General features: G+C 41.3%; 1 protein-coding gene across 2 annotated transcripts; it reads left to right on the top strand.

Annotated features, from left to right (window-relative positions):
- The first annotated feature begins 264 nt into the window (after positions 1-264).
- On the top strand, positions 265-5,575 carry LOC107826624 (protein RER1A). 2 transcript variants are annotated; one of them, XM_075248074.1, is made up of 4 exons: positions 265-464; positions 1,581-2,044; positions 4,978-5,158; positions 5,280-5,575. In XM_075248074.1, exons 2-4 carry the CDS (start codon positions 1,695-1,697, stop codon positions 5,328-5,330), a joined length of 582 nt encoding a protein of 193 aa, XP_075104175.1. In that variant the 5' UTR covers positions 265-464; positions 1,581-1,694; the 3' UTR covers positions 5,331-5,575. The 2 variants fall into 2 exon arrangements, with proteins under 2 accessions (XP_075104175.1, XP_075104174.1); XM_075248073.1 differs by having other exon boundaries at positions 268-464; positions 1,674-2,044.
- The last annotated feature ends 11,374 nt before the right edge of the window (positions 5,576-16,949 follow it).

Here is a 16,949-nt window from a genome sequence, read left to right as displayed (position 1 = left end):
CTGCTCCTTCCATCCCTATTTGTGTGATGCCATTTAATTTTTAAGTAAAAAAAACTTTAAAAACTTACGTCTAAAATAAGTTATAAGTATATACTTGTGTAACTATGTATTACTTCATTAAGGTAAAATAATTTTTTTAAAAGTTAATTATTATTAAATAAAATAATATTTTTTGAGACAAATAAAAAAGGAAAGTCTACCATATAAATTAATACAGAAATAGCAATTTATTTAACTCTATTTTACATCACGCAAAAGAAAAATAAGAGGGGGAGAAGAGAACTGACACGAGAAAATGGATTAAATAGTACGAAGGAGCAAAGCATATCCCATTTCTCGTCAGTCGTCACCAACAAAGAGTAGAAACAGAGAAATTTCTGCGCTCGTCGGGCAGCTATTAAGATCCAATCGTATCTTCGCTCCTCCAAAAATTCACTCTCTTCACGTCTCTACTGTCAGTACAGGTTAGGATCGTCTTTTTTTCCGCCTTCTCTCCTTTTATCTAACCCCAATTTTATTTATCTTTAGTCTTTGTTATCTGTATTGCAAAATCCCTAATTTGAACACACACACACACACACACACACTCTGAAGATTCCGTAATTTGCCTTAAAGAATAAATTATTTAGTGTTCGAATGAATTAGAGTACTTGAATAGAGTGGAGTGAATACAAAAGATTCATAGAGTTGACCCCCAACTGAATAGGGATTGGGGCATAATTAATTTTTGTTAATTTTTTTCATTATATTGATTATGTTTCTATTGTCTGATCGGGCCGTCTCAGAATTGATTTTAGTTGATGCTGTATATGAGTTTTTGTTTGCTTGAAGCTTTCACTGTGTATAATTTTCAAGAGAGAAAATTTTGGGGGGGGGGGGGGGGGTTGAGTACTCTATAAAAATGGGTAACTGATATATGCATTGTGCTCCAGCTTGTTTGGTTTGTTCAAATGTTTCAATTCCTCCTGAGCAAAGGAGCTTGATTTTAGGGGTACTAACTTCACTTTTAAAAGATTTTTCAAAAGAATTTATGGAGCGAGGGGCGGGGCTGTGTATTGTGTGGGGGAAGAGAGAGGGGGCGGGGGGGCGGGAAGGCTTTGCTGAGATTTGAACACTGCCCCTAAGTTTTGGTAGTGTGGAGACTGTCGTTTTAGGTTACTAAGTGGGCACTCAAATGTATTTGTATCTGAGATTGCAAATTGCTTCATTTTCTTGACTTCTGTTTCAACATTAGTCACATGGAAAGTGAATGTGCTCTAAACCTCAAGTTGCTCGATATTTTAGCTCCAGTTCAATCAACTACGACTGTATCTATAACTAGGTTGGCTATATGAATCCTCTACATCCATTCTGCTTTATTTAGGTCCATTTTCTTTCCAACACAAATGAAGTGGAAATTTAGTCTTCTTGGTGGAGTTTATAACTTGCAAACGGTTGAATGTGCGGATTGTCATTTTTTGTATAATGAGTGCCCATGACAGTGTGCAGTATACGCCTTCAGCTTTATTGTAACTTCCTATAAGTTCTTTTGTTTGCAGTAATAGAATTAAGATTCCTAACTTTTTTGTTTCCTTTGGCAGTTAGTCCACTATGCTTGATAATGTATTTCTAGTTGTTTGTAAGATGATGTTTTGCCCTCGCTGATCTCATCCCATTGTTATATGCATTTCAAGGATCGTCAAAATTGAATTTTTATGGAGGGTGTTGGAGATGGTGGTGCATCAGCAGCTGCAGCGTTGAACCAACGAAGGCTTGAGCTTTCAAAACTTTTCCAGTATTACTTAGATAAAACCACTCCTCATGCACTCTATAGGTGGATTGGAACCGTTGGCCTAGCATTCCTTTATGCTCTTCGGGTTTATTATGTTCAAGGATTCTACATTGTTACATATGGTTTGGGTATCTACATACTCAATCTGCTGATTGGTTTCCTATCGCCTCTTGTTGATCCTGAGCTGGAACCTTCTGATGGAGCTATGTTGCCAACTAAAGGTTCAGATGAGTTCAAGCCTTTCATTCGTCGCCTTCCGGAGTTCAAGTTCTGGTAATAGTTTCTTGCTGTATGTATGTGATTTCTTTTTAAATGGAGAAAAAGTTGTCATATTTTTTCTGTATTCTTCTTTTGAATTGATGGTTTGGAATATTCTATAATCAGAATTTGCTCAGTTTGCTTTGTCTGCTGTTTCAATTGGTCTTCCTTTTCCTGATAAATTAGGAGTAGTAAATATGCGCATTAGAAATTTCTGTCATGTGTGTTTTGACATTTAGAAACTTTTGAGTTGGTATGTCTTGTGTAAAGGTAACAGATTTCATTGTTTATTTTCATTTCCATTGGAATGTAGCATGGCCATATATTCAGGTGTTTTTTATTGTTATAGTGTTACCTGGTATAAGTCAATATGAACTTGTATCAGTTAGGTGACCGTATGGTTCTTGGTGTTTGATTCCATCCTATTGTCCATCTTTTTTGGTATGATAGGGGTTGTCTGATAACCTTATTTAACACTTTACACTGAACGTGTTAAGTAATTTGACATCAGAAGGTGTCTGATTAAAGAAAAAAGAAAATGGAGTAATATATTATGTTGCGTTTAAGTACTTCATTAATTTAAGTGAAAAATGTCGATCTATTACAAATCAATTAAGTAAAGCAATCACAAGATTGAAGCAACAATAGTATTTTTAAATTTTTTTTTATTTACTGTATAACCTTTTTGTTTCTTTAATTTTATTTTGTTTTATAAATCCCTAGAAAATTCTGAGGATTGGAATACTCTAAGACCAAAGCTCTAACACCAACTGATAGCATAGGCGAAAACATATGCAATATCTAATTATAAATTCTAGGGCTTGCAATTGAAACTAATTGACAAATAAAGAATACTGCAAATTAAGGCAAATAAAGATATTTGTTGAATGAAACTAACATGATAATCGGCATAGAGACCGTAAGCCATTCAACCCCACAATCCCATGTAAAAAAACGAAGAATGTTGGAATTAGAATAGTAAACAAATCAAGTTTATTAAAACAAGAAGAAATCTTAATAAGAAATTAAATTACCTTGGGAAAATCAAGAGTTCAATCAAGAACGAAGGAAGTGTTTTCTTTTCTTAGTAATGGCAAAATAATCATCAAAAGTTATGAAAAATGAGTCTAAGAGTTATATTTATACTAGGGCTAAAATCGAAAAAAGACCAAAAAGACCATGAAATAAAACTTCTAGATTGACGTTGAGCTACCGTGAGCGCCTACTCGGTGACCGTGCGAGCTGTAAGTCTTCCATGCGACCACCACGTGACCCCGCGAGCTGCAGGTCTTCTACCATGTGACCGAACGAACTCGATTAATCAACTTCTTTTCTTGCTCTTTTTTCATCCTTTTGAAGCTTTATTATTTCGATGTAGCTCAGTCAACTTCTCTTGAAGCTATTTAGGAGGCGACCTTGTCATAGGACATTGAGATAACTTCCTAGCAACTTCTGCACTTGCTTGTGGGCTTCCTAGGATGCTGTCACGGGGGTTACATATAGGGATTCAAGGTAGGCAATGCCGAAGAGGATGTTTGACCATATTGTATTTATTGTTAGCTTGTGACAACTTCAATTTTGTTTTTCTGTAGATTAGACAGCCCCGGACGTAGTGGGAGTTTAGTGCACCGGGCTGCATTTTTATTCTTGATCAATAAACTCCCCCCCCCCCCACCACCCCCCCCTAATTATGTGATAGTAGGGATAACTGGTTAAATGATTGTGGTTGAGCCATACAACAATGTCGTATATACTTTTGACACCGTTGTGTGCTAGGGGGTGCTTTGACTTATTATAAAAAAAGGTACTTAGGCAATATCTGCACTTCAAAGATCCTTGACACAGTTGAACCAGAGATCCATCTGCCTTTTGCGTACGAGGACCTCAAAGAAAAAGATGTCCAATTTTCTTCTGCTAAAGTGGACTGACTATGAGCTTTGCTTTTGTTTCCCATAAGATATGGGCTCTTTAGGAAGCAGAAGGGAATTGGTTTTAGAATCCCCTTTTATAGATTGTGAATGTATTATGGACTTATTAGGGGAACATGTATTAAGCTCATGATAGCCTTGGACTCTTCGATTTCCTTTTTGTACCTTATGCTATAATCTTTTGTTGTTACTTCTTTGTGGTGCTGCTTCACAAAGTCTTCAGTCACCTTTCCAGAATCAACAAGTTGGGTTGTTTCTTCTATAATTTCCTCAATGCTCCACCTTGTTAGATAACAAGTTGGGTTATTGTTTCTTCTATAGTTTTCTGAAATCATCACGTATCTCTTCCTTTTCTTTTTCAACATCAGCCTCCCGTTGCAGTTGTCAGTCAACTATAGACTACATGAACAATAAGCTAAAGGGAAATTATGGGCCACCCTTGGAAAAGAAAAACGTTAGCTAAAGCTTTCACCATTTATTTTCGTTTGTGCATGCTTTAGAAAAACGTTAGCTAAAGCTTCCAATTATGGTTTTTGCATAATGTGGATCTACACCTTTTAGTGGGATGATACTGTGCACATGAACAACAGGAATCGAAAGGAGGAGAATTATTTCTCAACTTCCGTGGATCCTATTTGTCCTTTCCTGATATTTTCTGTGTTAGGGGTGGGGAATGATGAACTTGGCAAGAAGAAGATCAAATTTCTAATCTCCAGATTACTATATATTTATTGGTTTTGTCTCCTTTCATAGGATAAACATATAGGAATATAGTTTATCTTTCAATATTTAAATGTTAGAGAGCTCACTCAGGCTTTTCGCTTTTAGGAATTCTATTTTTTAACAAGATGGAGTAGTATTTTGGTGCTTTTGCCACTTGATGGGAATTACTGTTCTGCGTTTTACATTCTGTAGTGGAGATAGCATGGGTTCTGATGCATCTATTTCAGGCTGTTTACTACTACTTTTTTTTTTTAACTTCGAGTGTTAATGTCTACTCTCTTTTTCTGTTTTCTTCAGGTGTGCCATAACGAAGGCTTTCTGTGTGGCATTTGTCATGACTTTCTTCTCCCTATTTGATGTTCCTGTATTCTGGCCTATACTGTTGTGCTATTGGGTTGTCCTTTTCGTCCTTACAATGAGGCGGCAAATTACGCACATGATCAGATACAAATACATCCCATTCAACCTTGGAAAGCAGGTGAACTCAGTAGCAAATGAGTTCTTTTTGTGTATTTTTCCAAATAGTGTTCTTGCTGTCAATGTTACTAGTCTCATTTGGTGAGAGTATATATAAAGACTCCTTTTTGTTATTGTAACAGAAGTACTCAGGGAGAAGGCCATCAGGAAGTGGCAGCAGCACAAGGGAGTAAACTGATTGTGTTTTAGACCAAATGGAGGAAAGAGGAGAAAGTCGAAAGCGCAAAGAAAAGAAAAGAAAAAATAGATGGAGTTGCTACATATTTTTTTAGTTAAATGGGATTTGTACTTGCATAAACTCTAACCTGAATACGGAGTCTGAAAATTTAGTTCCTTAGTGACCTTCCATTGTTAAATTTCCAGCTTTGCGTTCATCTTTGCTGACAACAACAAGAAGAAGCCCAGTTATCATCTTTGCTGAAATTTTTCTAATTTTGGGACACGTATAAAACGAATGTTCTACTCTGGTTGCAAATTGCAACAGAAGACAGGAAAAAAATGGCAAAGGATCTCTTTTGCATTAGTTTAATTATCCCCACACATAAAACTATGTATATAAACACGGGCATGAAAAAACTAGGCAATCAGCCCGTAAAGCAGTAATATTTTGCAATCATATATTGTCTTCCTGTTTCTCAATAGTCAATTTGTCTAGTATCGTAGTTCTTATTTTTTTTTTCTTCCCTAAATTAAATCATCTCTTCTAATTTAATATTATTACAAGCACCTTTCATTTAATTGAAAAATAGAACAAAGTCAGCATGTATAATACAAAAAAGTGGACTTAATCACAAATTCGTGTTGCATGACCCAGAAACGCCATAAAATGAACCCGAAAGTCATAGCGAAGCGATGAGTATTGGTCACTATGCCGTTTCCTATGGATCTACAAAAATTCAGGCCAATCAGAGAGTCCGTCAAAAAATTTCTACAAAATTAGCATGTACTAATAAACACGAAAAAATGGATATAATTATAAATTCGTGTTGTATGACCCTAAACATAAAAATTAAACCCAAAAATCATGGCGAAACGATGAGTATTGGTCACTTGACCTCCTATGGACCTACGAAATTTCAGACCAATCGGAGTCCGTCAAAAAAATTCTACAAAATCTACATGTACTGATGAGCACGAAAAAGTGGATATAGTTGTAGGCATGCAAAATTTATTGAATTTCCATCCATGTGCCATCATGCTCGCCATTTTAAAGGTCCCGGGTCGAATGAAATCGCCATCTTGAGAGGGAGATACAAATTCACACAACCAACAAGATAAGAACGCCGCCAGATACGTGCTTTCTCTCTTTTCATGTCGAACCCCAAGCTTGGCAAACATCGTCTCATTCGCGCTAGACCATGCAACTACTTCTGGTATCGCTCCAGTGGGATTGTGCGTTGACTTCAAACGGATAGAATTTTTCTCCCTCCTTGCTGGAGAGCAGGTTTATTGTCACGACCCCATTTTTCCCCTCTGTAGGATATCGTGATGGCACCTAGTCTCTAAGACTAGTTAAGCCTAACAATTTACGGAATCAATGAATAATAAACTGAACTCCAATCTCAACACATGAAATATAAATATAAAACTGTCATTCAATAATTACAACTCCTAAAATCCGGTGGAAACAAGTCACAAGCTACTAATAAAAATACTAAGTGTCTCTATACATCAAGTCTAAAGAGAATCAGGGAAATAACATAATAAGGATAGAGGGGGACTCCGAGGTATGCGGATGCTGGCAAATATACCTTGAAGTCTCCACGTGCGGTCCAACTCACTAGTATCTGGTCTGGTGGGAAGAACCTGGATCTGCAATAAAAGATGTGCAGAGTGTAGTATGAGTAAACCACAACGGTACCTAGTAAGTGTCAAGCCTAACCTCGGTAAAGTAGTGACGAGGTCAGGTCAGGGCCCTACTAGTTTAAGAGAAAAGTAAGGCAGAAGATATAATAATATTTTTGAAATGACTGAGGATTTAAAAAAAAAAAAGAAGTTTAAGAAAATATCAGCATAGTAAATAGAGGTAAACAACAGGGGCACTCCCGAGGTACCGCCTCGTAATCTCAAATATAAATATGCACGACAGGGGATCTCCCGAGGTACCGCCTTGTAGTCCTAAAGTAAATATGCAGTACAAGGGGATCTCCCGAGTAAATGCCTCGTTGTCCCAAAGTAAATATGCAGTACAAGGGGATCTCCAGAGTAAACACCTCGTAGTCTCAAAGTAAATACGCAGTACAGGGGGATCTCTTGAGTAACCGCCTCGTAGTCCCAAAGTAAATATGTAGCAGGTAATCGAAGGAAAACACAAATTTTCAGCAAGAATCTTACAGTTAAAGATTTAATCTAAATCAAGGAAAGCAGGTAATTCAACTAAGCATGTTGCACAAATTGCAAGTAAGAGTCAAGGCACATAGACATGCGATGCTAAGCTAAACATGATCACTATATATGCTAAGGCAACTCAGTTAATGTATTTTAAAAGAAGACAATTCAGTTAATGTATTTTTAAAAGATGACAAATCAGCAAGACTCAAAATTTTCCATAATCAGCCCGTGTATGCATTCGTCACCTCGCGTACACAATGCTCATATATCACAAATTGTTACAACATCACCAAATCCTAAGGGGATTTCCCCCACACAAAGTTAGACAAGTCACTTACCTCAAATCTCGCTCAATCAATCGATAAGGATGCCTTTCCCTAGATTTTCAAACTCCGAATGGCCAAAATCTAGCCAAAAGCAATTACATCTCATGAATAAAACTAAAGGAACTAATTTAAATAATAAAACTATGACTGTAGCAAAGAATTGAAGACTCGGACCAAAAAGTCGACCCAGGCCCACGTCTCAAAATCGGGTAAAAGCCACAAATTATGAACATCCATTCGACCACGAGTCCAACCATACCATTTTTACCAAAATCCGACACCAAAGCGCCACTCAAAATCTCAAATTAAACTCTCCAAATCCCTAGCCTCAAACTCTCAATTTTTACCTTAAATATACGCTCACTAGGTGGAAAATCAATAGGGAAACAAGATTATTGATCAAAAATAGGCACAACAGACTTACCTCAAGAAATCCCTCGAAAATGCTCTCAAGAATTGCCAAAACCCGAGCTCAAAATGTCCAACAATGATAAAAATCCCGAGCCCTTGAATTAATAGAGTCTTCCTAGGTTTTCGCTTCTGCGGATCAATTGACCGCATCTGCGGTCCCGCTTTTGCAAAAAATGCACCGCTTCTGCAGTTTTGTCCAGGCTGCCTTACCTCCGTTTCTGCGATTTCCTATCCACTTTTGCGGCTCCAGTGAACCTGCGACCTCCTTGTCCGTATCTGCGGTCTCGCAGATGCAAAATTTTCCTCGCATCTGCGACTTCTGCCCACACTGTTCCAGCATGCTTCTACACCCAAATTCCCGCTTCTGCGGGCTCGCACCTGTGGTCAATCTTGCGCAGGTGCGATTACACTAGAGCTGGTGTCTTCAGCCATTCTCTCAAGTTCAAATTTGATCTGTTAACCATCCAGAATCCACCCGAGGCCCCCGGGACTTCAACTAAACTTACCAACAAGTCCTAAAACATCATACGGACTTAGTCAAGCCTTTAAATCACATCAAACAACGCTAAAAATACGAATTGCACATCGATTCAAGCCTAATGAACTTTAAAACTTCAAACTTCTACATCCGATGCCGAAACCTATCAAATCAAGTCTGATTGACCTCAAATTTTGCACATAAGTCATAATTGACATTATGGACCTATTCCAACTTCCAGAATCGGAATCCGACCCCGATATAAAAAATTTCACTCTCGGTCAAATTTCCAAGTTTCGTCAATTGACGCTAAAATAACCTACGGACCTCCAATTCAGCATCCGAACATGCTCCTCAGATCAAAATCACCCTACGGAGCTATTGGAACCGTCGAAACTCCATTCTGGAGTCGTTTTCACATAGTTCTAACTACGGTCAATTCCTACGACTTAAACCTCCATTTTAGGGACTATGTCTCCCATTTCACTCCGAAACCAAAGAAAAATCCTCCCGGCTAGTCACGAAACCTAAAAATGAAATAGAGAGAGCAATAAATAAGGGTTCGAGGCTAATACTCTCAAAACGACCGGCCGGGTCGTTACATCCTCCCCTTCTTAAAACATACGTTTGTCCTCGAACGAGTATAGAGACATACCTGAAGTGGTGAAAAGATGAGGAGAACTACTGTGCATATCATGCTCGGTCTCCCAAGTCGCCTCCTCGACCGGATGACCCCTCCACTGCACCTTCACTGACGCGATGTTCTTAGACCTCAACTTTTGAATCTACCTGTCCAAAATGGCCACTTGCTCCTCAACATAAGATAGATCCTTGTTCAACTGGACTGAGCTGAAGTCTAACACATGAGACGGATCGCCGTGATACTTTTAGAGCATGGAAACATGGAATACTGGATGAACTGCAGAGAGACTATGTGGTAGTGCAAGGCTGTAAGCCACCTCTCCAACCCTTTAAAGGATCTCAAAAGGCCCGATATAACTAGGGCTCAACTTGCCCTTCTTTCCGAACCTCATAACATCCTTTATGGGGGAAACTCGGAGCAAAACCCTCCCCAACCATGAATGCAACGTCGCGAACCTTCCGATCCGCATAACTCTTCTGCCTGGACTGGGCTGTATGAAGTCTATCCTGAATCAATTTAACCTTCTCCAAGGCATCCTGAACCAAGTATGTACCTAGTAGACTAGCCTCGCCTCACCCGGCTCGAACCAACCCACTGGAGACCGACATCGTCTACCATACAAAGCCTCATACGACGCTATCTAAATGCTCGACTGATAACTGTTGTTTTAGGCAAACTCCGCAAGTGGCAAGAACTGATCCCAAGCACCCCCAAAATCAATCACACACGCACGAAGCATATTCTCCAATATCTGAATAGTGCACTCGGACTATCCGTCCGTTTGAGGGTGAAATGCTGTACTCAACTCCACGCGAGTACCGAAATCACGCTGTACGGCTCTCCAGAACCGTGATGTAAACTGCGTACCCGGTCAGAGATGATAGATACCGGTACGCCATGAAGCCTGATAATCTCGTGGATGTAAACCTGAGCCAGCTGTTCCGAAGAGTAAGTAGTAGCCACAAGAATGAAATGAGCTGAATTGGTCAATCTATCCACAATCACCCAAACCACATCGAACTTCCTCTGAGTCCGTGGGAGCCCAACAACAAAATCCATAGTGATCCGCTCCCATTTCCACTCTGAAATCTCCATTTTCTGAAGCAATCCACCCGGTCGCTGATGCTCATACTTTACCTGCTGACAATTTAGGCAACGAGCTACATATTCCATTATGTCCTTCTTCATCCGCCTCCACCAATAGTGTTGCCTCACATCCTGATACATCTTCGCGGCACCTGAATGAATGGAGTACCGCGAACTGTGAGCCTCCTAGAGGATCAACTCACGTAAACCATCTACATTAGGCATACATAGCCTGCCCTGCATCTGTAATACATCATCATCTCCAATAGTGACTTCCTTGGCATCACCGTGCTGAACCGTGTCCTTAAGGACAAGCAGATGGGGGTCATCATATTGACGCTCCCTGATGCGATCATAAAGAGAAGACTAAGAAACCACACAAGCTAAAACTCTGCTCGGCTCGAAAACATCCAATCTGACAAACTGGTTGGCCAAGGCCTGAACATCCAAGGCTAAAGGCCTCTCTGCTACTGGTAGATATGCTAAACTGCCCAAACTCTCCGCCTTGCGACTCAAGGCATAAGCCACCACATTGGCCTTCCCGGGATGATAGAGAATAGTGATTGTCATGACTCAAACTCCCTCCGTATAATGTCGTGACAGCACCTAGTCTCTACGACTAGGTAAGCCTAACAAATCACGGAAAAATAACAAACGAAAGTAAAACTTGGCAACTAACAACAGTGGATAACTGAATAACTAGTAACAATGCCTCTCGGCATGTACGACAACCAATACTCTATAAATACGTAGTCTTCTCAAAACTCGGAACATCATAAGTCATAAGCCACAGAAGGAGACTAGTATCTCTATACACCAGAGACTAACAAAGGAAGTACGAAAGGTAAATGACATAGGAGAGAATAGAGGGGGACTCCGAGGTCTGCAGATGCAGCAGATATACCTTGAAGTCTCCGTACGACAACAAACACTCTCAGCTAATAGCGGGGCTAATAAGAAGTACCTGGATCTGCACATAAAACATGTGCAGAAGAGTAGTATGAGTGCACCACAATGGCACCCAATAAGTTCCAAGCCTAACCTCGGTAGAGTAGTGACGAGGTCAGGTCCGGGCCCTACTGAGATATAATAACCAGACATATGATAAAATCAAATGAAGTAAAATAGAGAATTTAATAGAAGGAATTCACAGAGAAATAATAACACACAAACAATGTGATAACAATAATTGCACTCCCGAGATACCGTCTCGTAGTCCCAAAAGTAAATACTCGATGGGGAGGCTCCCGAGATACCGTCTCGTAGTCCCAAAAGTAAATATGCAGGGACAACTCCCGAGGAACCTCCTCGTAGTCTCAAAAGTAAATGTGTAGGGAGAACTCTTGAGGAACCGCCTCGTAGTCTCAAAAGTAAATGTACAGGGAGAACTCCCGAGGAACCACCTCGTAGTCTCAAAAGTAAATGTGCAGGGAGAACTCCCGAGGAACCACCTCGTAGTCTCAAAGTAAATATGCAAGGAGAAATCCCGAGGAACCGCCTCGTAGTCTCAAAGTAAACACACAGCTCAAACCGATAAATACCATAGTTAACAGCAAGATTTCTACAGTTATACTGATAAAGAACAAGAAAAAATAGGAAATCAACAAGGCATGCTTCACGGAGTTCAAATAAGCAATTAAAGCACATAGTCATGCAATATTAGACTAAGCAGGATAGATACACATGTTGGAATAGCTCAATTAAGAATGAAAATAGGCTAATGCTCATTTAAACGATAAAACTCAAATTAAAGGAAAACAGATTACTACTCAGTAAAATAAATCGGGTTTTACAACAAATAGCCCGTGTACGTACTCGTCACCTCACGTACACGGTGCTCACATATCACAACAGTACCAAATCCTAAGGGATTTCCCCCTCCCCCCCACAAGGTTAGGCAAGTCACTTACCTCGAACTAAGCTCAATCAATCCGTAAGAATGCCCTTTCCTCGATTATCCGACTCCGAATGGCCCAAATCTAGCCAAACACAATTGAATATCATAAATACAACTATAATAGGCTCATCTAATTTATGAAATCAATACTTTAACAAAAATTCCAAAATTCGCCCTAAAACGTCAACCAGGGCCCATGTCTCGAAATCGGGTAAAAGTCACAAAATATGAACACTCATTCACTCACGAGTCTAACCATATCAAATTTATTAAAATCTGACACCAAATGGTCCTTCAAATCCTCAAATCAAACTCTCCAAATCCCCAGTCTTAACTCCTAAATTCCACATTAAATACACACTAACTAGGTGGAAAAATAAATGGGGAAGCAAGATTATTGATAAAAAATAAGCACAAGGGACTTATCTCAAGAAATCCCTCAAAAATGCTCTCAAGAAATCACCAAACCCGAGCTCAAAATGTTAAAAATGAGCAAAAATCGCGAACCCTTGCATTTAAGTGTTCTGCCAGAAATCTCGCACCTCTGGCCTCTTCCTTCCAAACCGCACCTACATCCATTGGCTCGCTTCTGTGGGCTCGCACCTACGGTCAATGTTGCGCAGGTGCGATTACACCAGGTGCAACATCTTAAGCTATTCTTCCAAAACCAAATTTGACCCGTTAACCATCCGGTTAAACAGGGGATTAGGGCTATTACTCTCAAAACAACCGGCTGGGATGTTACAGTGATGTCATAATCCTTAAGCAACTCCAACCATCTCCGCTGCCGCAAGTTAAGATCCTTCTGTTTAAATAGATGCTGTAGACTCCAGTGATCGGTGAAAACCTCAACATGAACACCATACAAATAGTGCCGCCAGATCTTCAAGGCATGAACAATAGCTGCTAACTCGAGGTCGTGGACATGATAATTCTTCTCATGCACCTTTAACTGTCTGGACGCGTCGGCAGTCACCTTACTATCCTGCATTAACACCACATCGAGAGAAATGCGCGATGCATCACAATACACTGTATAGGACCCCGAACCAGTAGGTAACACTAACACTAGGGCTGTAGTCAAAACAGTCTTGAGCTTTTGAAAGCTCTCCTCACACTCCTCGGTCCACCTGAATGGAGCACCTTTCTGGGTCAATCTGGTCATAGGTGATGCAATAGATGAGAAGCCCTCTACAAATCGACGGTAATACCCTACCAAGCCAAGAAAACTACGGATCTCCATAGCTGAGGATGGTCTGGGCCAACTTTGCACTGCTTCAATCTTCTTCGGGTCTACCTTGATCCCCTCACTCGATACTACATGACCCAAAAATGCTACTGAATCTAGCCAAAATTCACACTTCGAAAATTTTGCATATAACTTCTTCTCCCTCAAGGTCTGAAGCACAGTCCTCAGGTGCTGCTCATGATCCTCCCAACTCTGAGAGTACACCAGAATGTCATCAATAAATACAATGACGAAAGAGTTAAGATAGGGCTGAAATACAATGTTCATCAAGTGCATGAATGCTGCTGGGGCGTTGGTCAACCCAAAAGACATCACAAGGAACTCGTAATGACCATACCGAGTCCTGAAAGCAGTCTTCGAGATATCTGGCTCCCGAATCTTCAACTGATAATAGCCTGGACGGAAGTCGATCTTAGAGAACACTCTGGCACCCTAAAGCTGATCAAATAGGTCATCGATACGTGGCAAGGGATACCTGTTCTTCACTGTAACCTTTTTCAACTGGCGATAATCAATACACATTCGCATAGAACCATCTTTCTTCTTCACAAACAAGACAAGAGCACCCCATGGCGACACACTAGGCCGAATAAAGCCCTTATCGAGCAACTCTTGCAACTGTTCCTTTAACTCCTTCAACTCTGCTGAGGCCATACGATAAGGTGGAATAGAAATGGGCTGAGTGCCCGGTAACAAATCAATTCCAAAGTCAATATATCTCTCAGGTGGCATGCCCGGAAAGTCCACTGGAAATACGTCTGCAAAATCCCTCACTACCGGAACTGACTCGATAGTAGAAGTATCAACAATAACATCTCTCACATAGGCCAGATACGCATCACACCCCTTCTCAATTATTTGCTGAGCTTTAAGAAATGAAACAACCCTGCTAGGAACATGATCTAAGGTACCTCTCCACTCTAGCCGTGGTAGACCTGTCATAGCCAACGTCACCATCTTGGAATGACAATCAAGGATAGCGTGATAGGGCGACAACTAGTCCATGCCTAAAATAACATCGAAATCCACCATACTGAGCAATAATAAATTGGCTCTGGTCTCAAAACCACTAAGAAAAATCAAACACGACCGATACACACGGTCAACAACAATGGAATCACCCACAGGTGTAGATACATGAACATGTAGACTCAGAGACTCACGGGATACACCCAAATACAAAGCAAAATAAGATGACACATAGGAATAAGTGGATCCTAGATCAAATAAGACTGATACATCTCTATGACAGACCAGAACAATACCTGTGATAACAGAATATGATGCAACTACCTCTGTCCTAGCAAGAAGGGCGTAATATCTGGCATGGACTCCCCCTTTAGGGCGACCTCTACCTGTCCGACCTCCACCTCTAGCTGGCTGTGCAGGTGGGGTGGTAGCTGATGCTGTAATCATAGCTTGAGGACCCGGTGGAGCACACGGTGCCTGAGAAATCTATGGAGGTGCACCCCTCTTGAATCTGGGGCAATCCCTCACCAAATGACGAGTGTCTCCATATTCAAAACAAGCTCTCGGAGGACGTGGCTGCTGTGACGCTCTCGGAGGACGTGGCTGCTGTGACTGGCTCGGGCCTGATCAACTAGACTGACCATAGGAACCACCCCGTACAAGAGGTACACTAGACACTGGGGATGCATAATAAGGATAATGGGGCCTAGTAGTGGCCGGAGCACCGCTGGCGGCTGGAAGTGCTGAATGAATAGGGCGACCCATATAACCCCTGCCTTGATGAGCTGTAGCTGGGTCACGAGTACCAATGTAAGTGCTAGACTCTCGAGACCTCTTGGCCTCTCTCTCCTCTATATCCCGAATCAGTATGCCCTCTAACCTCCTAGCAATCCTCATTACCTGCTGATACACAATATCCATCTCCAACTCTCGGGCCATGCTCAATCTGATGTTGGGGTTGAGCCCCTCAATAAACCGACGAACCCGCTCTCGAACAGTAGCGACCAGAGCTGGTGCATGCTTGGCCAAATCACTGAATCGGACCGCATACACTGACACAATCATAGCACCCTGGCACAAATGCTCAAGCTCCGCGTGCCAAGCATCCCTGAGACTCTGGGGAACATACTCCCTCAGGAACATATCTGAGAACTAAGTCCAGGTGAGTGAAGCTGTCTCAACTGGACTATCCAACTCGTATGTACGCCACCACTGGTAGGCTACTCCTCTAAGCTGGAATGCTGTGAAAGAAATCCCACTAGTCTCCGCATCACCCATAGAATGAAGGATACAATGGCACTCCTCAAGAAAACCCTAGGCATCCTCTGACGCCAAGTCACTGAAAGTAGGTGGGTGGTACTTCTTGTACCTCTCGAGTCTGAGCTGCTCTGCCTCAGAAGCTACTGCCCTAACCTCGGGTTGAACTGGAGCTACCAGCTATATCGGTATGATCTCTGGATCATGGTCTACCTGAACCCGCTGCTCTGGGGTACTGGCGACGGGAGTCTGTGATCCTCTCCCAGCCTGAGATGTGGCCGGAGCAAGAGGTATCAATCCTTCCTGAGCCAAGGTACTGAACATGCTCAAGAACTGGGCTAGAGTCTCCTGGAGGGCTGGTGCAGTAACAGGCATCTCAGGTGCCTGCCCTCCAACTAGAGCTACTGGTGGCTCCTCTGTAGCAGCTCGTACGAGTGCTTTGGCTGCACCACGTGGACGTCCTCGGCCTCTACCCCGGCCCCGGTCTCTCGCGGCTCTAGCAAGGGCGCGGGTGTCTGGTCATCCGATCCAGTTGTACGTGTCCTTACCATCTGTGAGAGAATAGAAAGACAGAAGTTTAGAGTCCGAATTGAAAATCTCGCACAATAAGGAAATCAAGAAAGTGAAACTTTTCCTAACAATTCCATAGCCTTCCGAAGATAAGTACAGACGTCTCCGTACCAATTCACGAGACTCTACTAAACCTGCTTGTGACTCATAATACCTATGAACCTAGTGCTCTGATACCAACTTGTCACGACCCCATTTTCCCCCTCCGTAGGATATCGTGATCGCACCTAGTCTCTAAGACGAGGTAAGCCTAACAATTTTCGGAATCAATGAATAATAAACTGAACTCTAATCTCAACACATGAAATATAAATATAAAACTGTCATTCAATAATTACAACTCCCAAAACCCAGTGGAAAAAAGTCCCAAGCTTCTAATAGAAATACTAAGTGTCTCTATACATCAAGTCTAAAGAGAATCAGGGAAATAACATAATAAGGATAGAAGGGGACTCCGAGGTATGCGGACGCTGACAGATATACCTTAAAGTCTCCACGTGCGGTCAAACTCACTAGTATCTGGTCTGGTGGGAAGAACCCGGATCTGCAATAAAAGATGTGTAGAGTGTAGTATG

This window comes from Nicotiana tabacum, chromosome 24 (genome assembly GCF_000715075.1).
Source record: "Nicotiana tabacum cultivar K326 chromosome 24, ASM71507v2, whole genome shotgun sequence".
Taxonomy (NCBI): domain Eukaryota; kingdom Viridiplantae; phylum Streptophyta; class Magnoliopsida; order Solanales; family Solanaceae; genus Nicotiana; species Nicotiana tabacum.
The sequence above is the reverse complement of the archived record's forward strand: the minus strand, read 5'-3'. Positions and strand labels throughout refer to the sequence as shown.

Coding starts and splice junctions, on each gene's coding strand:
- LOC107826624 (XM_075248074.1), top strand. CDS start 1,695: ATGGAGGGTGTTGGAGATGGTGGTGCATCAGCAGCTGCAGCGTTGAAC. Junction 2,045..4,977: donor CTTCCGGAGTTCAAGTTCTG/GTAATAGTTTCT, acceptor TGTTTTCTTCAG/GTGTGCCATAACGAAGGCTT. Junction 5,159..5,279: donor CATTCAACCTTGGAAAGCAG/GTGAACTCAGTA, acceptor TTATTGTAACAG/AAGTACTCAGGGAGAAGGCC.